The sequence below is a fragment of the Rhinolophus hipposideros genome (assembly GCF_964194185.1).
Source record: "Rhinolophus hipposideros genome assembly, chromosome: 1".
Taxonomy (NCBI): Eukaryota; Metazoa; Chordata; class Mammalia; order Chiroptera; family Rhinolophidae; genus Rhinolophus; species Rhinolophus hipposideros.
Window position 1 is genome coordinate 68,965,608 of NC_138047.1, and position 23,537 is coordinate 68,989,144.

Consider the following 23,537-nt stretch of genomic DNA (forward strand, 5'->3'; position numbering starts at 1 on the left):
GCTGAGAAAATGTGATTGAGTCATTTTCTGGTTATTTCATTTTTAAAAATATAATTCCATCCAATAGCTTCCTTTCAATACAAGTTTATTGAATGCTTTAGTCCTAGATGAAGAAGGGATATACACAGATGTACAAACATTTGTCAGGGCTATATAGTCATTTTTTTTCTACAAACTACATTTAGTGAAAATTTGCCTGCCTGGCAAATTTTACTAACCCCCTATAAATTTTACTGAAACCCTATGTCACTGATTATTTTAAGAGTACAGATTAGTGATCAAAAAGGAATTATTTTTCTATGAAACGTATATCCTAGAGTACAGAAAGAAACAGTGTGTGTGTGTGTGTGTGTGTGTGTGTGTGTGTGTCTTGAGGATAAGAGCATAGGGGGAGCAAGTAGTCATGCCTGATGGAGTGACATTTATGCAGAGAACTAATGAAATGAAGGGGGGGCCTCAGTGCATGTCCCTGGTGGAAGAGCAATAGAGAATGCAAAGGAAAGGCAGGGGTGGGACTATACTCAAGGACCAGCACAAAAGCCAATTCAGGGGAAGCAGAGGAAAGAAGGGAGGTAGAAAATACAACGTGGCCCTCACAGCCAATTACATAGCTGCACACATTTTCATTAAAGCTGGAATAAAAGTTTGTTCAGTGTGTTAGACAAGCCTAAGAGTCGGGACAATACTGCCTGCCGTTAGGGAGGTAGGAGTGGGAAAAGGATTTGACATTTGCTTCAGTCTTTGAATTTTGAGAAACACTTTGCCAAGGAGAGAGGACAGAGAAGAGATGGAAAGGAAGAAAGCAAAAGCGTGAAAGTTCACAGTTGTGAAGGGCCTATGTGTTGCATTTTGATGTGATCAGTAGACATCTCTATAAGAAGCTTTTTTCCCTTCTATATTTGCTGTAAGATAGCAAGAAAGCCTGTTTCATAAATCCTAGCAACTAAGTTCTAGTGTGTCCCCAAATCATGATGTTAAGCCCTGATCAAAATCCAAGTAAGAACTCATATTTATCTGGCAGTTATACTTACTAATGAATTTACTCTGCCAAGTGTTATTTACCTATTAAAAATAAATAAAATAAAATACATGTTTTAATGTAATACCCCATTGTACAAAAAGTTAGCATGTTAGAATATGATAAAACAGGCAAGGCATGGAATGAGTGATCCTTCAACAAGCACTGTTTTTCCTGATTGCTTTGGGATAATGCTCCTCTAATCATTACAGTTGTCATCTAAAAGAACCCATGTGACAAGCAGAAAAACACAAACAATTAAAACAGTGACACAGCATTCCCCTGCACTGGAAATCATTGTCAAATCTTTATTTATATCCTCACAGGCAAAGTATTGAAACCCTGAATTCACTTTAATTACTGCTCAATCTCTGTTCAATAACAGGATGCAGGAAGGTGGGTCCATGCCCTATGATGAAGCAGATTCTCTATTTGCTTACATTAGTGCCCATCTTTCCACATTAAGAAGCACAGCAGGTTGCATACTATTGGCCAAATCTCAGCGGAGGCATATTTCCATCTCCCAGGGGGTGTGGGAAGACCCAATAGCACAGCAGTAACAATAATTCTAGCATATCCGTTTATGAAATAACTTTGGCAGTAGTGGCAAGAGGATTTGGATACAAGTGTATGTGTGGTGTTCCAGCTGGAAGATCAGAGCAGAGATTCTAAAGCAAAAAGCACAGAGTGGTATGGCAGATAGTGGCTGCTTGGATAAGAACAGAAGATAGTTGGGGATCCATGCTGAGCTCAAGGGGAAATGCAAACAAGAAAGTTGTTTCAGACTATCCCCGGTGCTTCCCAGTATCAGCCAGCGTGAGGGATTACTGGTGCCATCTGCTGGATTTACTTGGGATTTAAAAATGGAATCTACACAAATAAAACTTGTTTCTCCTCATTTGGTGGCTTCAGTTCTTCTATTGAGAAGAAAAGTGAAAACAAAACAAGCTGAACAAACAAACAAAAAAACCCTCAATGGAAATGAATCCCAGCTCACATGATCTTTACTGTACCTTAGGAAGGCTGGAACATTGTATCATCACTCTGCATTTCAGAAATGTGTATTTAATTGCATTAGCTATTTTAACAGAACTCGGTGGTAGTACAGTTTAGCGAAATAGGACACTCAAGCAACTGGGTGTAGAGTTTGTATTGTAAATTGATGAATCCCTTGCTAAAAAATCTATGTCTTATAAATTTTATACACGATATACTCCCTTTCTGTACTTTATTGGAGAAGAGTACAGTGGTTTTGTTGTGCTTTGACTTATTTTGTTTTATTAGAAAGGAAGAGAAAACAGTAAAAGGAAAGAAGAACAAGTATCACTATTTGGTTAGAACTTTTACATATGCATTTGGGTTTTTACATAACATACGGTAACTAAACTTTTGTTTTTGTATTTGTCTTTGTTTTGTGAAAAATTTCTTCTGTTAGTTGCACTTTGTAGGATTATTGTAAGACAATGATTTTAAAATTATAAAACTCCTGTGGTGCTTCAGTAAGATGCTAGAATTTTTAGAAATGTGTGGCTAAATTAACTTTGATTCTATTCTACATTTCTTAAAAGGTACTAATCTCAGGAGATTTGTAATAGAAGAAATGATTTTCATGATCAGATCCGTTTGGAATATCCTACATTTCAAGTATCTTCTCCTGGAGTTCCATAAAGCACATTTATTAAAATGAAGAGTTGGTATTTATGGAGAATTTACAATGTGCCAGCATCACATTTAATGTTCACTGTTATTCTATTATGTAGGCACGATCATTATTCTAGTGACAAGAGAGGAAACTGAGGCTTTCAGGGTTGGGAATTTGTTCAAAGTCACACTGTAAGAAAACAGAGACATGGTCTCTCTGACTTTAGAGCTATGGTCATAAGTCTGAAGCCGTATGTCCCAAAATAATATATGAAATAACATTACATATTAATATTACTTTTAAGTCAATTATATTTCGATATTGATGTTGAAGAGTAATGCAGTACTGACATCTATTTAACTTTTTTTAACCTGACAATTTCAAATCTATTTGGCTACAGAATGCTTACAAAGTTTAGCAACAGTGGTTTCCCAAAGAATACAGTTCTAAATATGCTGCCATGAGCCATAGTATTGCTATAGATGAGGAGCACTGAAGGGAGTAGCCTCTAATATGTCTCTGGCCACTTGCACTGGAATAACTGCCAGTGTCCTTCCCCAGGCAAGAGTTACAGGTTTCCACCTGGCAATTTGGAATGAGCAGGAAAAGGAAGCAAACACCTGATATTATTGCTCCTGCAGGTGCACAGAGCACTGGAACCCTTTGCATAAATGCGTAATATTTATGACATCGTGCAAAGGGAGCAAGCTTAATTTAGTTAAGCCACAAGGTTGAGAGAAAAGCAGCATGTTGCTGTTATTGTTTAGTCAATTAAATTGTCCACTCTGCGCACAGGAACTGTTCCACATTTATTACCAGTGAGATACACGCTCTGGCAGTTTCTTTGCTTTGGATGGTCTTATATTTAGCACATCTAAAGATTTGAGAACAAATGACTGAATACATGATGATAAATTGTCAGGCTTTTCTAAAGATTCAGAAGTTCTAAAGTTCCTGCCAGTGACAGATGGTCTGTCCTTACTCATCGCTTGTCTTCCTGACAGTACTTGATTCCCCCCCCCCCCCCCCCGCCCCTTTTTGTTCTATTCCCTTAAAGTAAACTCAGCTTCTTCGGAGGTGGGTAGTCTCACTCGTTGAAACGATGTTACTATGATATGTTGAAACTATGTTACTATATAGCGATATAGTAACAATTGGTAGCAATTCTGTGAACATGCACCACACTCCATTTATATTACTGAAGTACACACATATAATAAGAGAGAACAGGGGATAAGAGGGAGAGAAACACATTGCCAAGGAAAATCCATTCTTCCTTTCTTTCTATTATTTTGATAACAAAACATACTGGAGTCCCCACTGGATAGTGTTTCTTCTAACTGACTTACTACTTTCTTTTGATAGCCCAAACATAATGTGATCTTTTGGGCAGTGTTTCCCATCATTATAATAAATAGATATATTAGGACCTTCAATCTTTCATAGAAACCTAAAGTGTTTTGTTTTTTTTTTGAAATTTTGGGTTAAAAAGTGTAATTACTGTGTACTAACTTGCTAGACATTTATAAGAATCCACAGAATGAGACCAAACTATAACAATGATGTGCTTAGATATAAAATAGGTTCCCAGTGAAAAAACAGGAAAATTTTAACATTGTTTAATCCCTTTCATTGGCCTCAAATATGTTTACTGCTGAAATAGGAGATGTGCAACTCAGGTAAGGAAGATGGGGAAAGGAAACAGTTTTCCCACTTTGAGCTCTAATATATCTGTGGAAGTAAATATATGGTTTAAAAAAAAATTAGGGTGTTTTACAATCGCTTCTTAATCCTTTATCCAGAAATAATTTATTTCTTCAAGTTAGTAATACCACTAGTTAGATATAGCATTACTTAGGCTGAAGTGTATCACGCGCAAAGGGATTAATATTACTAAAACATATAAACATCATCATTTGAATTGATTTGGGATTTACAATAGTTGGCCTTTGTTATCTACACAAGTAGCTGAGAATTCCTTTTTTTGTGTAAATAAGTCTCTCATATGAATGTTCATTACATTAGCTCAATTTGATAAGATGTGAAAAGAGTAAACATTTTACTCTTTTCATATCTTATCTTTTAACTCTAATGTAATTTTGCATCTCTGATATATATACACATATATCCAATAGTACGTTTTATATAATATATAACCAGCAGTACATTTTATATACAGAGGGTGACAAAACAAATGTATATACATTCTAAGAAAGGAAAAAAACTGTATTAAAATTGTAATACAATGAATGAAGCTAGCATTCATTTGATTAACTCCATCTTTTGATGTATATATCAAATGTACCCCTATATCTGTATTAGTCATTTAAGTGAAGGAACTCAAAACCTACTGGGTTTGCAAGGTGTAAGTTGTTGAACACCCTGTCATCTTTTTATGACCTTTACTAAATGCTCCTTTCATTACAGATACCAGTTACCTTTTTAATTAATGACTTTTTCACATAGCTCACTTTTAGTAGCATTCAATTATAAAAATCCAAAAACTCATGCCAGCTCATTGGTTATGCATGAAGATGTTAACCTAGACCTAAGGAAATTATTTTCCTCTTTTAGTGAACTGTTCCTTAGATAATGAATAGAACCATTACATTTCTGTGTACAACATACCAATAAAAAATCTTCAAAGGTTCTTATAGTGTCAGACTAACACATAGGCTCGTAAAAAAAGTCCTGAATATTCAATATCCATGAAAAGGCCAACAGATATTGCCTGGTTTCGAAATCATGCCTTTATAAAATCACATCATTTAAAATTGCTTTAATGAGTATGTTTATTAAAATTTATTAAGGTTAGAAAAAGTGCATATCTGAGACGAATAAAAAATAATTGCATTAGGTAAGATAGGCTAAATTATTCTAACAAGTAGACCCAAAATGCAATAATGTCTCAACAGAACAAAGGGTTATTTCAAGGTTAGTACAATACTATATCAGGAAGTAGTGGAGTGGGGTCTGTTCCATGAACTTGAGCTATTGTGATAAGTGATTAATTTCTTTACTACAGTAATGTGCTAATAATTTTTTCTTGTTTCAAATTTATACTGCTATTAATAGATGTGTCATAATTTAGTATTCATGAGTAAAACCAAGACAGGAGTGAGAGAAGGTTATTTCTCTGCCGACCCTCAGCAAAGGAGGGTGGTAGGATAAGTAGAATCATGGCCTTTGATGAGATATTTGTGTCTCTCTTACTAAAACAAAAGATTTGGAAATGAACCTGAAAGTTTATTTCCAGACAGTGTGAAAGATGAGTAACTTTCCTGGTCCAGACAAATTATCAATCAGTTTCCATTGTAACGCTTACCTTCTACTTATTCCGTAAATGCTGTTGCATAGGATAAGTTTTCACTTAAGTTCTACGCATTAATTCAGAGTTCTCTTAGTCTGAATTTTGCTTAATCTGGCCACATGGTACAGATTACCTAAATGAAAAAATTTTAACTAAATTGAGTCATATCTTCACTCAACTACTAATAGTGTTTCACAAGTACTTTCAATCTATATCTTGGATCTCACTTCTCTCTTCTCTGAATTCTTCCTATTTTCATATTTAGTCATTTTTTCCCAGTTATGGAGACATAACTGATATGTCTCCATTTTATCCAGAGAACTACTTTCCTTATATTTGAGCCTTTGGTTTATATTCTTTTAATTTCTTATGGAATTCCCATTTATTTTCTAATATTGTTTATTGCTAATAAATTACTGATGATTTGTCACTAAGACAGTTAAAGAAAAATAATCATAAAATTAGAAATAAGGGCTGCAATTATTAGTATAGTGATTTTATTTTTTTAGCTAAAACTGAAAACTGCCTGCCAGGGGTTATATTTTCTACATTATATTTCATGTATAAGTGGAACATGTGTGTATTTCCAAAAAATAATAATGATTTAACTAAGAAGAGATAAATAGTCTCACTTCTACAATAATATATTATCTGTACACCTCAGGAAGATTGTAGGGACCAATATGACGTATACTGAAATCACATAAAATTTATACCAAAATACTAAAAAACAAAGATTTTGCAAATAATTTTATACTTTGAGAAAGCATTGGATCACATAAGAAATATATTTCCAATTTTATTTCTTATAACTCAATGCTTCTTTTATCTCAGGAGAACAAAGAATAACCACCAAAATGCAATTCACAGTGTATAATATATAACAAATCTTTGCTATTTATTAGAAAGTATAGTCATGTAAAACCCAATCTTTGGGTATTGTTACTGAAAATAACAGAATAATATTCTACAAAACAGTCTCGCCTATTATATGCCTATATGTCCCATGACATGAATTGTTAAAAACATGTGTTAGAATATGTATGATAAGACTGGATAGAATGGAAACTTTCATACAAAACTACTTTTACTACACACACACACACACACACGCACGCACGCACGCACGCACACACGCATGGCTTACTTCTTTTGTCCAAGCCAAGGATCATTTGGAATCAATTCATCCAAAGTTAGTCAGCCAAGATTGTTATATACATATTGTTTGCTTTTCCTTTAGCATAAGTTTTATTTCTTTTAATGTTATTAGCAATTTGAAAGCTACTGAAATTACCCACCCATGACTTAATATAATGTTTATTGATTTTAGTCTTTAAGTTCAGATAATTTAACAAACAGATCTCCTTACAATACACATGCACAAAGCTTTTCAGAATACAGAGCAGTTTACTTTATCAAATAATAGCAAGCATATATACATATAAGTTTCAGAAGATAAGAATGTTAAGTTACAGCCAGATTTTGGAGGGATGTGTACTTAGATATTTATTAGGTGGATAATAGAAAGCCATCAAAATTTATTTTTAAGAGCAAATGTGATTTGAACTCTGATTTGAAATGTGTGTGTGTGTGTGTGTATATACATATATATGTGTATATATATATATATATATATATATATATATATATATATACACACATTTGTTTTAGTTAAAAACTATGTTTTTCTAGGCTTTTGATCAATGATATTTTCTTACTTAATTAGCAAGTCTAAAATGCCTCTACGCATCAAACACAAATGCTTGCTTCTTCGATGTTTTACTATCTTTAATTGAATAACAAAGACCTTTTTTAAACATGTGATTCTTATTTTATTTTATTTTTTTTTTGCCATTTGCAAAGTATATCCATTTAGTTTGGTTTGTTTTCCATAATTAATGCTGACTGATAGCTGTTTTTCTTTCTTTTTTCTATTTTAGGTTGTGGAGACTAATTTGGTTGCTTTTGATTGTCACTGGATCATTATAAATGAGGTAAAACTAATTAAAACTTATTGTCTACTCCAGGTCCTGTTTGTATATGTATAGTCACAGCATTTCCTTTGGCCTTGGGTTTCTAAGAGGAAATGGAACACAAGATAAATGTTCAGTTTACCGAGTGGATGCTGTTAAATACAAATAGAATAAGGAGTTTTTGTTTGTTTGTTTGTTTGTTTGTTTTAAATTGTAAAGGGTTTTGTGTGAATGAAATAAATGGAGAACATCTTCCCCACTGAGTATCTGTTAGCATTTTCCGTTGGAACACATTGCCTGCTTCTGGAGATCTTCTTTATAAAAAGTACAGTTCTTCTTTGTAAGCAAAGTGAATTCTTCCCAGTGGAGTGCTTTTGTTCCATTTATATTTTAATGTTGTTTCTAAAACTTTTTATATCCAACCCCTCCTTAAGTAACTCAGCATATGAATATGAGTAAACAAGAACAGATTTTTTTTCTTTTCATAACAGAATAAAACTGCTTAAAATCCATCAACTTGTCAAATTCCTTGTGAAAGTTTTTTGACTTTTGTAAAGACAATGCAGAAGATTTAAAATACATTACAATGTGAGAACCTTGTGAAATAAGGTTCCATTTGTACCTGCCAATCAGAATCGGAATGTACAATGAGAAAATCAGTCATGGACAAATAATGAGATCACGTATATTTGTCTCCAAAATACCTAGTATTCAATCATTACTTATGAATATAAATAATGTATCATTTATCAATAGATACTAAATATTGAATTATAGAATGGTAAGTTTTGATTCAGGGGAAAAAGTAGTATTTGGAGTAAGAATTCTGGTTTTGTAGTCAGCAAGTCTGGCTATAAAATTAGTTAGCTGTATCATTTTGGATATATAATATAATGATCCTGTTCCTCAGATTTTTCATTTTTACAGTAACTATATTAACATTTACTTTACAAGTTCATAATAAAAATTAAGTGAGATATTGTCTAACACTGTTAACATAGTGTTTAACAAGTGACACTATATAAATAGTACAGCAATAATGATCATAGCGCCTTAAAGATCAGAGATCACTTTCTCAGACATTATGTTTTTGAGTACTAAACATCATTTTATGAGGTACTAAGGGAATAAGGTTCATAGAGGGTAAATGATTTGCCTCTCTTTACATAGAAAAATGAAAATGATTCCAAGTTTCAAGTTGTTTTTCCTATACCAAGCTTCATTGATGAGATGATTCTTTTTAGCTCAGTGAAAAGACACTGGAAATATCTTGCAAGCCTGTTTTTGGTCAGCCAAATTTTAGTTCTGTGTGATTTGTCATTATATTTTTTACTGCAAATCAAGATGTGTTTCTCCCGAGAGCCCCACAGATGATGTGTATGTGTGAGATCTGCTTTTTTTGAAGATTTGATACTTCCTAATTTTCTAATACCTCTCAATTTCTATCTGGAATGACTAAACCTCAGCATAGAGGGGAGGGAAAAGGAAACTTAGCAAACATTCAGGATAACTTTTCAAATTAGAAATTTTTATTTTTATTTTCCTTCAAGGAATCTAAGGTTCAAAGAAATTAAACAATTTGCCAAATATCACACAAGTATTATGTGGTGATAATGGGATTTAAAACAGTCTTTTGCAGTCTAAATCTTTGGTTGTTTTGCTTTGTGTTGTTCTTTCTTTTATTTTTTTAAATAATTCTCCTTACAGATTATCTTTTTGAAATTTCTGCCACCTCACTTTTATCTTATGAGAGTCATTTATCCTATTAGGTATTGTCTTTCGTTTATTTTCTAGATTAACTATTTTTTGAAACAGAGAATCCTACTAAGTCCTTTTTCTTAATATCACACCCACTTTCTGATGGGAAATAGACAACACTGATTTCTGATGTAAAACAAGTTGGAGTTGTTTTACCTGTTTGTGTCAATAGAATTGGCTAGGAAAAGAAAAAGTGATCCATTTCCTACTTAGAGACATTAATCAAAGAAAAAGTGATTTATTTCCTACTTAGAGATACATTAATCAAAGCAATTAATTCTTATAATAGATAAATTAAAATGCCCATTCTATTCTATTCTATTTGGTAAGTTTGCAAAAGGGACCCCTGAATTAATTATTTTTCCATTACCAATTGGACTTCTAAAACTACACCTGAATCTTAAAAGTGTGAACCACCTAGAGCTCCCCAGAACACAAGTGGTCATCTACCTACAGTTTATGTGTCAATTAGTACTGTAGAAGAAATCTCTCCTTCATATTATATAGAGGAAGTCTGACTGAGTGAACTAGCATGTATGTCATTGGTGGTGAATATCATAGAAAGAATAACAGCAGTTTCTATTTTACTATATTTTCATAAATGTTATGACTCATTTTGTTGAACTTATTAAATTTTATTTCATAAAATATTAGGAGGAAAAATGCTATTATTAAATGGGTGTTCCATAGTCTGGGCCACTATTTTGCAAATAAAACATCTACACAAACAAAGCAATCTAACCAGCAAATAACTCAATAAATGTTAGAAGTATAGAAGACAGATTAGAAGATCTTGATTTTTTTTCTTCTCCTTTACATTTGGGTTTTCTATGGTAAGGTGTCGTAACTATTTATAACTTCCATTTACTTACTATTACTAAAACGCTCATCTCCTTTTTACCCATTAACCTTTTTACTAGTCCTTGAATAAAGGTGTCATTTCTTTGGAGCAGGTCAGTACCACCTAGTTTTGGAAAAACCTGATATTCATAGCCCACACTGTATGTGTTGGTTATTATCTTTTATCTAAACTAGGTTAAAACTCAGATATCAGCATGTTTTCTGTATTTTCATCCCTAAAAAAAAAAATACGTCAGTGTATCTGCAGTCAGCACTCTTGCTTCCACATAATTGCATTCTACCACCCTCAGTCTCTTTGAAATATACCTCATAAAACTTGCCTCTCATTACCTTCACTTCACTTACAGGGTTATGTATACAAATTTATAATGGATAAATTATAATTTACCCTAGTTTCCATAAAAGAAAAAGCATGGAATTCTCCAAATTTCTAGGAAACTAATAAACTCTAAAAGTAACAACAGCAAAAAAAAAAAAACCTAACATGAAAATGTCCATTTTGACTGAATGTGGAAAACATGAATCTGCTTAGTTTGGTTTGTGTAGCTACTATTTTATTGCTAATTTTAAAATGGGTTTCAAACACGTATTTAATCTTACTGCATCAATAATTTTTTTTAGAGAGAGAGACTATAAATCAAAGTTGGCATTGTGCATTATGATACAAATTGATGTAGAAAGTTGAAAACAATATATTTTTTTTCATTTGCGTTACGTGTGTTATAATAATGAGAGGCTATGCTAGCTCATATGGTGTAATCAATCATATGTTAGTAGTTGGTAGTGGTATTTGTCTTCTCCCTACAATTAGTGGCTTCAGCTTAGAACAGCCTTTCCATGTAAGCATTGTCGTTCCTTCCAGGTCCTGAAGCAGATATCCTCGCAAGTTATTTAAGTTTTACAAAAATTAGACATTGAGATGGAAAGATATACACTTTTTAGAACTGCAAGAAGTGCAATGGTATATGCACCTATTTTTCCCCCTGATGATACTGAACCTGATATTTGGTGTCCTGACTTCTTATTTAAATAGTTTAAGTCATTATTCTCTGTTAATCATTTCTGAGTTCTGCAGTCAAGGATTAGTTGTTGTTGAGATTAAAACAGTTTATACGTATAATGGATGTTTTCATTTTTTCTAGTTTAGTGATTAATTGAACTGCTCACCACTAATCTATCAAGCTGCCATTCTGCTCTCTTCCTGCTGGTATATATCCTACAGTTGGTTTTGTTCCATATTTCAACATGATGTTTGTGTAATTATTTAACACTAATGTTAAATTTTATGGAAGAATCAAAGGATCGTCTTTGCTAAAACATGAAGAATATAAACATATTAGCCAAAACAACAACAAAAAGCATAATCATTTCAAACTACACTACATAGTATACTGCTTACAGTCATTGCAAGAATCTGCCTTATCCAGAATTGTTAAAATTATTAAAGCTTCCCAGTGTCTAGACTTAAAATTCCAGTTACCTATTTTCAGAGGATCGTTTGGTGAAAACTTGCTGTTAATTCATTCTTTCAATCTTTTCTTTATCGACATTTATTGAATATCTACTATGAGCCAGAAACTTTGTCAGATGAAAAGAAATAAAAGAATGGGAAAAGGAAGGAAGGACCCCTTTAATGAAAGAGTTTATGTGATATCGGTTGGCATCTGTTATAATGGATTTTAAGATTCTTCCCTTCCCTAGAATTCTATTAATACTTAAAGCTGATAAAAGTGAACTGCCGTTTTAAGATGCTTAACTAGGAGAACTACGGGTGGAGGTGGGCCCCTTGTTAATTCTCTAGTCTTGACTTCTTGTTGAACTCTATGGTAACTTAGTTCCAGGGAAGGGATGAAAACAAAGGAGGAAGCCATGGCGGGTTGTGCCCCTTCTTCTCAGGTGGGTGGCAAGTGTGCACACACTTTTTGGTTCTGTTTCTTTTTCTTTTCCCGAATAAACCGTTTTCTTTTGGTGGATTACCTGGAGAATTATTTGGCCAGTCGACAAAGCTTAAAGCTGATATACTAAACGAGGTTGGATCCAATTTTCCTAAAATATTTGTTCTGGAAAGTGGCTGTTTCTGAATGGAGTTGTATGCCTACCAGATATTTTAGCTTTCTTTTTCCTTTGCTCTTACACAGTTCAGTGTTTGCATTAGAATATTACAGGAAAGTAAATAATATTTTCTTGGATATACTGAGTTTATTCTTAATAATTTTTCATTATCTGTGTAAATTATTTTGGGGCAAAAATGACTGTATGCCTTGCTCTTAGAGAAGTAAAATCGAGAAAAATTAAGCACACCAAAACATATATTTATTTTTATTGTAATATTCTTATTTCGTAAATATACTCCTTCAAATAAGTAGTACAAAAAAGGATAATTTTATAATTCAGCTTCTTTAAATGCTTTAAAACTCTGGAATTTTCTGTATATTTATAGAGATTAGCATTTTTGGTGGTACTATAGTCTTGGGATAGTGAGTAGTGACTAGAAAAATTAGATAGTTTAAACATTTTTAAAAATCAGAGAATTGAAACAATATTGATTCAAGTAGATTACACAATAGCTTCACATTTTACTACAAAAGTTTACTTATGGATTTTTTCATTTAAAAGTACCTCTTCATAGATTAAGTATTCACTAGGCTTTCAGTGTTTATGTAACATTACATCTACCACTCTTGAAATGTGCTTTTTGAAATGCAGAAGTAATGTTCTGTAAATATGAAATAGCTGCCTAATTAAGTTTTCATATCACTATCAAACTATTTTTGAAATCGGGTGTCAAAACTAAAACTGCAAGTAAATTTTTTGAGACAGACTGTCTGTGAGCTTCATTCAGAATGGCAGGTTCTTTCCTCCCGGAAAATTACTTTCTTTTCCCTTCCTCAAATAATAATAGGCCAAATATATTCAATTCAAATTGACATTTTCTCAGATATACGTTAGTCACTTAGACACCGGAGAACTTCAGGTTTTGGAACCTGTAAAAAGCAACCATCCCTTTTTGTGGGTTTAAAATAGTCCTGTTCAAGACTTTGGCTCATGATGGATGACTTTATCATTCTTCATAGAATCATCAAGCTATTAGATGCTGGAATGATATATCTTTAGAGTTTTAATTCCTATCACTCATGAATATTAATCTAAATAATTTCTGTAAGGGAATATGGACTTCTTGTATAGTCATTTCAGAGAGTGTCTCATTTGATAACATTTATAAATTCATACTATAAATACAGAGCATTTTGAATGAAGAGCTCGGGATGTCTCCATTTCTTTATAACGTGAGAACAGTATCTGAATCTGTATTGTTTTCAGCAGAAAATGAGATAATAGGTTATCTTAGCATTTTGCCTAACACATAATAAGCACTTATAAATGTAAGCTTTTATTCTAATACGATGATTTGTAGTTTGTGAGGGCTGGAGCCAAGTAGAGATGGTTCTATCTGACAAAATGTTTGTAAAACTTAGTATTGCTAAAGAAAAAGAGACCACATATATAACACAGTTTAGTCACGTATGTTAATATTATGAGAAGAGTGGTATATTTTTTCACTGCTTTTAAATGAAAATGTCTGTATAGTATGGAACTTAAAAAACCATGTAAAGACATTGAATAGCAATATTAATTTTTAAAAATTTCTGGTTAAGGTGAAGGCTAAAAATGGAGTCGGCAGGACACTGTTTAATTCTGCTTTGTGAGTGAGTAGGTGACAGAAAATTAAAAAGTGGCCAGCATTTTGCCAGACAGATTTTTTGGTGGCCAGTGACATGGCACAGACGTAAGGAAAAATACGGCCTTTTAAACTGTGAAAACCATTTTTATGGTATGTTAAGGATTAATCAACCATAAATTCAGGATATTATACTGGATATAGCTGATGCCAGGTGTTATTTTATTTTCAGAAAATGTATATTTCATAAAGATCATAAATAAAGGATGAATTTTAAACCTAATATATGCTACAAGGAGAATAATATGTGATTAGTCTCGTAAGGTAAAAAGGAAAATTTACATCTGTAGTCCTTTTGTTTTTCATTATTTTATAATTCTGTGAATCAAAATGGAGCAGTGCTCGCTGCAGTCCAAAATTTATCTTGTGTCAAATCTCTTATTTCTATTGCCATAAGAATCTACTGAAACCAATAATATGTTCATTTCAAAGACTTCCTTGGTTTAAAAGGTTCCAAATGGACACAATAAAGCACAAACTGATTTAGTAAAGACTGTCTTAAAACAAAAATTTATTTTCATCACTTTCATTCTGACTGTTTCCAATTAGAACAGATGCGTGTTATAAAAATATTTCATTTTTGTTGCTTCTACATCGATGATTGAGTCAAATCATAAAAATTAAGTCTGGAGTTGGGAGGCAGGGGAGAAGGAAGCATAAAGCATATTTCTTTGAATTTGGCAAACACTCATATGCAAAGTAAGATTAATTTGGGTAAAGAGCACCCTCACTCATCCTGGTTCACACTGTATTAATCAACAGATTTTCATCTTTATATTATGACCACAATTATATACTAACTTATTTATTCAACATTTAGTGAGTACTTTTAAATCTATTCTTAACCAAGAGAAATGTATATGTTAACGCCAATAGTTCTAAGAAATGATTGGGAAAATTCTTAAAAATAATACCTCCTCTTGCTCTCTCTACTCGCCTTATATAAGAGCCCCATTTTTCACTGCTAAGAAAAATATATAATACTCTTCCATTGCAACTATATCCCTAGGTACTCAAAGTACCTTAAAAACCATTAATGAATAGTAAATTAAAGTAACAGCTTATTTTCTGACTTTTTTGATGTTTGGACAACACATTTTTTCTGAAGTGTTCACCATAATAAATTATAAACATATTAATAAAGTGTATTTAAGTGAATTGCTCCATTTGAAATAATTGAGGCATTAAATGGATACAGTTTAAGCACAGACAGCAAATACAAATGAGTTCCTTATTTAAATGAACATGTGTTGTTTTCATTTGGATGTGGGCTCAGCATTAAGCAAATGTATTACAGTATTTCTAGATAACAGTTTATTAATAGTTTTGGGTTTCTGTTACTATATTAAAGCATTTCTAATTCTTCTATTTCTTATCTTATCTTATAGGAAATAAATGATGTGGATGTACAGGAACTTGTAAGAAGGTCAATTGGAAGATTAACTATCATTCGGCAGACATTTCCAGTCCCCCAGAATATAAGTCAGCGATGTTTCCGTGGCAACCATCGAATATCTTCAACATTGTGTGATCCAAAGGATCCGTTTGCTCAGAATATGGAGGTAATATTCTAAGTCAGGGTATTTGTTCCAATGGTGCTTTGTTGAGCAATTGTGGAGAGGGGTTTTTGAGTTGCATTGGATTTAGAATTATACATATTTGCAGTTTCTGAACTAGTCTTTTCCTCCAGCAATTTATTAAGTCTGACGGGAAGAATGCTGAGAATCTGTGTCTTTGATCCTTGTAAACTCATTATAGCAAAGTATTTACTTGTTTAATACTAGAATAATAACTAAAGGTTATTTCCTTCTCAGCAAGTAGGTAGATCTATAGCATTTTTCACAGTAGAATTTGTGATTGATACCTTTTACTGCCAAACTACAAATTATTAAGCTAATAAATTTGCCTGACATTTTTGGCATAACGAAGACATAGACTTTTTTTTTTTTTTTTTTAAGATTAGTCTCCACTGTGAAGGACTTCGCCAAAAAACTGTTTAGAAATAAAAAAAAAAAAAAAAATTAAAAATGCTGTGGTATTTCATAGTCTTATCCAACTCAGATGGAATATAGCTGTTAACCTGCACTATTCATAATACAAAAAAGAATTTGAAAGTAAATAAATAAAATCTTTGAACAGCAAATAAAGAAACATCAAGTCCCTGCAGCTTACTCATAAAAATGCCCTTTAAATACTCACCCGGAGCCTATTTTTTTTCCCTTAAGGAAAAGCCTATCAGATTTTTAGTTGTTGCTTTATTTCTCTTTGCACTGGAGGTCTCAATATGTCAAACTGACGGCAGTGTTACAAAAAGCAGGCACGTGGACAACAGTAAGGAGCTATAAGGAGCACTCTAGCAAAGCAAGAGGCAGGAAAAAGAAATCAATCAGATACACTAATTCAAATATCCTATCAGTGAAGGACTTTTCCTGTAAAAACAACTCTGTGTCATAAAGTAGTTTCTAAGGGTATCACTGTAGTATAATGCTAGCATATTAGTATTTAAACCGTAGGTCTGAGAGATCAACAAAGATTAAAGCCATGGTCCATTTCAGAAGTCAGAAAAATATATGTTTTAGAAAACTATTCCATCAAAATATTTAATATCAAAACATCATAATACTTAGAGATGTTCAGTTTGAATTTTTTGGAACTATAACCGTATAAGAACTAATTCAGTCACAATAACACTAGATAAATAAGGTGATTTTGCAAAACTACTGTTTTTGAATAATAACTCTACAGTATCCCTAACTTTAGTCAGTTTTGATTTTTCTTTTTAGATGAATCATTACTTACCCATCTATTTCTTCATATGTATTACCATTGTAATGAGTCTCGTGTATTTACCAGGTAGCTGGCTTTGGGATTGCCCATAGAACATTCTGCTTCCTACTAGAATTTAACCCCTTTTAGACTAGGTTCCCTCCAGGACCTGGCATCATAAAATCCCATAAAGTATTATTTTTATTTCTAAAATTAAAATTACTAAAATTAAAATAAAAATTACTATTTTTATTTCCCTTATTATACTTATCACAGTGCTTTGTACCCTTGTGGATATTTGTGGATTTGAATGTAATTAAGGAGAAGACAATGATCAAAATAAGCCACTATGAAGCCTAAACAAGACGTGTTTAAATTTTAATCCTAACCCTACTGATAGGCTTATAGTGACTCAACTTTTCTTTCTTTTTTTTTTGTTTCTCTTCTTTCTTTCTTTCTTTCTTTCTTTCTTTCTTTCTTTCTTTCTTTCTTTCTTTCTTTCTTTCTTTCTTTCTTTCTCTTTCTCTCTCTCTCTCTCTCTCTCTCTCTCTCTCTCTCTCTCTCTCTCTCTCTTTCTTTCTTTCTTTCTTTCTTCCTTTCCTTCTTTCATTCTCTAGCCTCAGATATATTTTTATTTAAGTTCAAAATATGTTAAAGTCTCATTATTAACATTAAAAGTTATAACATATGAGCTTCTTTAAAATTAAAAGTGGCTTTCAAATAATTTACCAGCTAAATCACTTAGTTGTTTTTTCCTCCAAATCTTCAAGCAAAACCATGCCTAGGACGTGGTTCGTACATGTTCTGTGGCTGTGAATGCATCCTGTGTTTACAACTTACACCAGAGCTTCTGTGATCCTGTTTGACAAGTGTGGAACTAGAAGAATATTCAAACCACACTGACAAATATTCTACTCTTGAAGTGTAAGGAACTCTCTCTGGTCATCCAGAAGATTCTGTCCTTGGACCTAATATTTTCAAAATGTTTATCACTACCTGAATGAAAATGACTAAAATATGCCTATCAAATTTGTAAACAACATAGAACTAGGAGGGAAAGCTTGTGTTGTGTAACATAAAATCAAGATCCAAATTGTTAACCTTACTGAACAACAAGAATAAAAGTTGAAATTCCACAGAGATAAAGAATAGGTTTCACATCAATTACAGGAAGTCTCAATTCATGAGACCTGGTTTGACAGCTGTTTAAGGCTATGAAGGTGAAGGCATATTTGGTATGAATATAGCACAAGTCATATGTGCTCTCAACCATTCTAATGTAATCTTGGTCCCCATGTCAGATTCATTTTGTTAAGATCAAGAGAGGTAGACTTTATCTCTCTCTTAGTTGAATCATATCTGCATTGTGTCAGTTCTGAGTATTAAACTTTGAACAGAAACACTGAAAAATAAGAAAACAAAGGAAGAGTGCTGAGATGATAAAACAAGCTAGAAATTATATCAGGTGATGAACAACTAAAGGAAAGATGATGTTTCAGGGCAAGTAATAGATATTGTCAAATATTGAAAGGTTGTCATATAAAGGAGGTGGGTGCTGGATGTTCAGTGAAGTCAGAAAACAACTGTAGTGACAATAGGGTGGAGAGAAATTATAAATTAGATGGTAGGACACTGGAGTTTAAGGCGTTAGAGGAGCGGTGTTTTTGTGTCCAGTGAATAGTCACTGTGTTGGTTGTGGCCAGAGTAGAAGTAAAGATCATGTGTGTAGAAATCAAAATGACCTTTTTAATGCTGGGAGATACTTTGGGATTACGGTGAAGAGGGAGTCAAAAAAGAGATCAGTAGATGATGGCAGGGAGGGGCTATAAATGCGGAATAGCAAAGAGCATAGACCTCAAAAGAGAACAGGCACTTGCCTGAGAAAGAAATAATAAAAGGGGTACTAGAAAGCTCAAAGAAATTTCATCACCCCTTTTGATCCTGAAGTTAGGAAGGTGGGCAAATGAGGAGAGACAGTCATTTGATGAAAATACGTGTCACCTATTGAATACAAAGACCAGCATGCATTCACAAAGTGCACGCTTCACAAGGTGAACAAGAGACTGTACTTCAAAAGTGTCAGGTGTGGATGGACCAAGTTGTCAAGTTTCTCACATCTTGGATTCTATCAAACCTACCTGATGTTAAACTTGACTTTCTTTTATTTTTTTTTGTCTTCTTTTATTTAACATCTATTTATCTAAACAAAACAAAACAAAACAAAACAAACATTCCCTAGGCTCTAGGCTAAGTCAAATGGAAATAAACAATAAGGGAAACAAAAGTTCAAAGGGGAAAATATATACAATATGAGCCCCTATCCAGAAGGAACTCATATTCTAGTGTAAAGGGCATATTTGAAGAAAATATTAGCATTATGATGTATTTCAATAGAGGTATGCACTGAGTGTTATGGGAGATAAAACGAGGATTGCTCAATTAGTCTGGGAGTAGGGAGAATCCTGAGAAGTTGTCAGGGTAAGATTCAGCCAGCTCCATATCTAAGAATTAAGTATTAGAGAAAGTTAACTATTTGGAGAAAGATAAAAAGACATCAAAGAGTGCTTTGATGTCATATACACACTTAAAGCAATCAGTCAGAGGGAGAAGCAAAATAAAGCTAGAAAGATAAGAGCAAGCAAATCTGAGGCAGTGGAACCAGGGGAGTTTAGAAAAGGCCAAATTATTGCAGATTATTGAGAAATCATCAAAAGGTTTGCTCTGGTATTTTGGATACAGGTCACTCATTCTTCATTTTTTCTTCCAGGTTTTCCTTGGGTTTTCACAGTTTAGTACAGCCTGTATTTTGTTTCAATGACTACTTTTATCTTCAAATCTCAGTCTTTCTTCATTGCATATTTTGGCCTTTACCTCAACCCCCACTCTCTTGAGTAATTATCTGGCATGGGGAAAGGGAGAAATGGGAAGGGGAGAGGGAGGATATCTTGCCCTCAAATTTCTTTAAAAAGAGCAAACATAGTTTTCAATGTGTCTTTAAAGAGAGGTCTGCCTCCCGTAGGTATTATACACACAAAATAATGCTTAATACAAATAATTAAAGATTTACTGAGTAATGAAAGAAAATACACAAGGCACTGTTAGGAAGCACTTGTTAACAGTCGTTCATAGCATCAAACTCATTATCTTAATAGTTAAATTTAGTACATTCTGTGAGGTAGAAAGACAATTTCATAAGATTCCTATATAATTAATTATAAGTAAAGGACAGTCAACATATCGTCCCCTTTGTTTTCAGGAAAAAGTTATGTTAAGACACTTTAAAATAAAAAAATTAAAAAAAGACACTTTAAAATAACTGAGAAAATTTAAATGATTTAAGGTAGATTTAAATTTTATAGTTACATTGATTTATCATTTTTTAAACTTTTATGTTGGGTTTTTCCTTCAGAGAGGTTATAATGTAACATTCTGGATATTATTGACCTTGAATATCTGTAGGCATTTGTGTTTTCTAAATAATTTATAATTTAATTGAAAAATAAACACCTCCAGTAGTTGGTAGTATGGAAAGTAGTTCTGGAAAGAGTTAAATGTAAGTGTTCAGTAGCCCTTAGCAAACATTTCTATAATACCTTTGTCAGTCTATAGGGAACGAAGATAATAACATTGTTACCTTAGAAGAAGCAACCTTTAACATAAATGTACATTCAAAAAGTAATTATTTATTATATCTGTCATAATGAATTGCAATACACGTGAGCACCTATGTAATTTTGCATAGATTCTTAATCATAATAATGTTTATAAATGATGCTGTTTCCTCTCTTTTGTTTTTATTCCTGAATCCCCATAGGCAAACAGATGGCTGCTTCCCTATTCTTTTATATTCTTTTATACCTATGACACTCATCTTATATGTAAGAGTTAGTTGCTCTTTCTCCTTCTGAATAACCAGAATGCAAAAACTTGATATATTCAGAAAATGTGTTATTCAGTTTGTCCTTCCAACCTTAAGCCTTTCGATCCTTCCTCCTCAGAATGAAATAAGGGCCAGTGATTTTCTAAGAACTGACACTAACAGCCTTGCCTCTGTCGAAACTTCTCTTTTTTATCTTCTCTTTCACACCTAAATAAGCTGAAAAAGAAATCGAAGCATACAGTCAGACAAGACTTCATTCTCAATAGCAAAAGTGCCTGGGAAATGAAAAAAGAAACCTTCTGCTTAATAAATAACCCCGTAAACCAACCTTCAACGACCTGAACAGAAGCAGCTAAACTGATGATTTTTTCCCATATTTTTGATGGTTGCCATCAGTGATCCTAATGGTTACTGTGTAATATCTTTTCAGATTTCAAACCTTTACATATATGACACGGTGCTTCTGCTTGCTAATGCTTTTCATAAGAAACTGGAGGACCGGAAATGGCATAGCATGGCAAGTTTGTCCTGTATCAGAAAGAACTCCAAGCCCTGGCAGGGAGGGCGTTCCATGCTGGAGACCATCAAGAAGGTAATTTCTGACTAATATTTCACTCTTTCTAAGTCTCTGTAAAGATAAATAATTGTTTGATGAGATGTCTTTTAGAAAGATTTTCTCCCTTGATATAGATGTCAATTAAAAAAACAAAACAGTGTAATGAAGAAATGAAAAATTAAAAATAAAAGGTCAGAAAGTCACACACATACAAAAGCTAGTAGTCCTTATTTATTTGTAAGGGAATTTTAGGCAAGTAAACTGTTAGTGGTTGAAATATTTTTAAATTTCCTTGATCATATCATTAGAATTAGAGATGCTCAAATTATTTTGGTGCTTGTCACAAAGTACAAAATGTTTTGTTTCTTTGGTTTTTTTCCTTTGCACTACACCATCAACTGAAGAATGAGTACCAGATATAGCTGTTTTTCATTTAGATGATGCGTGGTAAGACATTGGATGTGTTTGTTGATCTTTATCTCATATTAGGTTGGTGCAAAAGTAACTGAGGATTTTGCAATTGTGTTTAACCTTATAAATCGCAATTACTTTTGCGATTACTTTTTAATATTATAGGTATCATTAATAAACAGTTACTATTTTGCAGCAGTTTTGAACTATGTGGGTACTTGATGGCAATCACTTCTTCATCGTCAGTGTGGCATTTAGTATGGCTATGACCTGTGTGGGCTTAGCTACCTGTTTCAGTCCCAGGAGGCAGTTTATGTTGTTCAACTCCTCTCAGTGGTATAAGCATTCTGCAGTTTATTAGCCTCTTTGTCATGTCATCCTTGCTGGCATTTTCCATTTGTCTCACACAGCTTCTTGAATTTAAAATGAAATGATTAATAAAACAAACAAATTTCTCCTGTACCCTTTAAACAAAGGAGACAGCCATTGAAAGTTTATGTTCTTTATTTACCTATCTTTTTTTCTTTCTGTCTGTGTTTGCCTTTCTCTCCTGAAACAGAGAGAGAGCTAGTCAAATGAAATATGAATTATTTAGAAAATCTAGAGAAAAATCTAAAAATTTATCCTTAGAAGTGAACTAGATGTACAAAAAGCAGGAAGTGGAAGAAAGAAAATGTCAAATGAAGACTCGCCTGGATCTTTTGGTACAGCTTCCTTTTTTGCAAGAGTCACTTTAATGATAATTTAGGTCCTTATCAACAGACGTGCTTGAGAATTAAATTTATTGACTATATTGGCAGAGAAAGATTTTTCAACGGAAAAATGCATGTCAAATTTAAACTCAAGGTATTGCCAAAATCTTATCTATATAGAGATTTGGCAGGTATTGATCCAGGGGAGGTTGTTGAACATGATTCTGATCCTGCCAATTTATTAATTCATGGTTTGGCTGGGAAGCAGAACCTGAATGTATTCATTATCCTGGCGCTGTCTCACAAAGACAGAATAATAGTTTGGGAGTGTGCTTAGGCAACACTTATTTAGTGAGCGAATCAGTAGGAAGGAAAGAGACATACCATAATATGTAGGTATTTCTCTTAGAGCAATTTAATATGTAAAATGTTGCTGTCAGAAAATTTATAATCAAAATAAATATATACAATAATCATGAAATTTTATTTTGAAGGAATATTTACATATTTGTCCCTATAAGCTTTCAACCAGGAACATCATATGTATGTATGTATGTATGTATGTACTTATGTATTCATTTATTTATATTTTAAATATTTTTTAAATTTTTCAATTACAGTTGACATACAATATTATATTAGTTTCAAGTATACAACATAGTGATTAGACATTTATATAACTTACGAAGTAATAACTCCAATAAATCTACAACCCATCTGACATTATACATAGTTATTACAATATTATTGACTATATTCCTTGTGCTATACCCTTCATCCCCATGACTACTGTGTAACAACCAATTTGTATTTAATCCCATCCCCTTTTTCACGCAACTTTAACCCCCCTCTCATCTGGCAACCATCAAAATGTTCTCTGTATCTATGAGTTTGTTTATTTTGTTCTTTACATTACACATATAAGTGAAAT

General features: G+C 32.8%; 1 protein-coding gene across 2 annotated transcripts in view; it reads left to right on the top strand.

Moving 5' to 3' along the window:
- Positions 1-23,537, top strand: part of GRID2 (glutamate ionotropic receptor delta type subunit 2) — a 1,327,346-nt gene that overhangs the window by 796,635 nt on the left and 507,174 nt on the right. For both annotated transcript variants that reach the window (XM_081037560.1, XM_081037561.1), the window contains 3 exons: positions 7,911-7,964; positions 15,690-15,863; positions 21,378-21,539. In XM_081037560.1, coding sequence (XP_080893686.1) covers positions 7,911-7,964; positions 15,690-15,863; positions 21,378-21,539 — 390 coding nt within the window. The remainder of the gene's footprint in view (positions 1-7,910; positions 7,965-15,689; positions 15,864-21,377; positions 21,540-23,537) is intronic.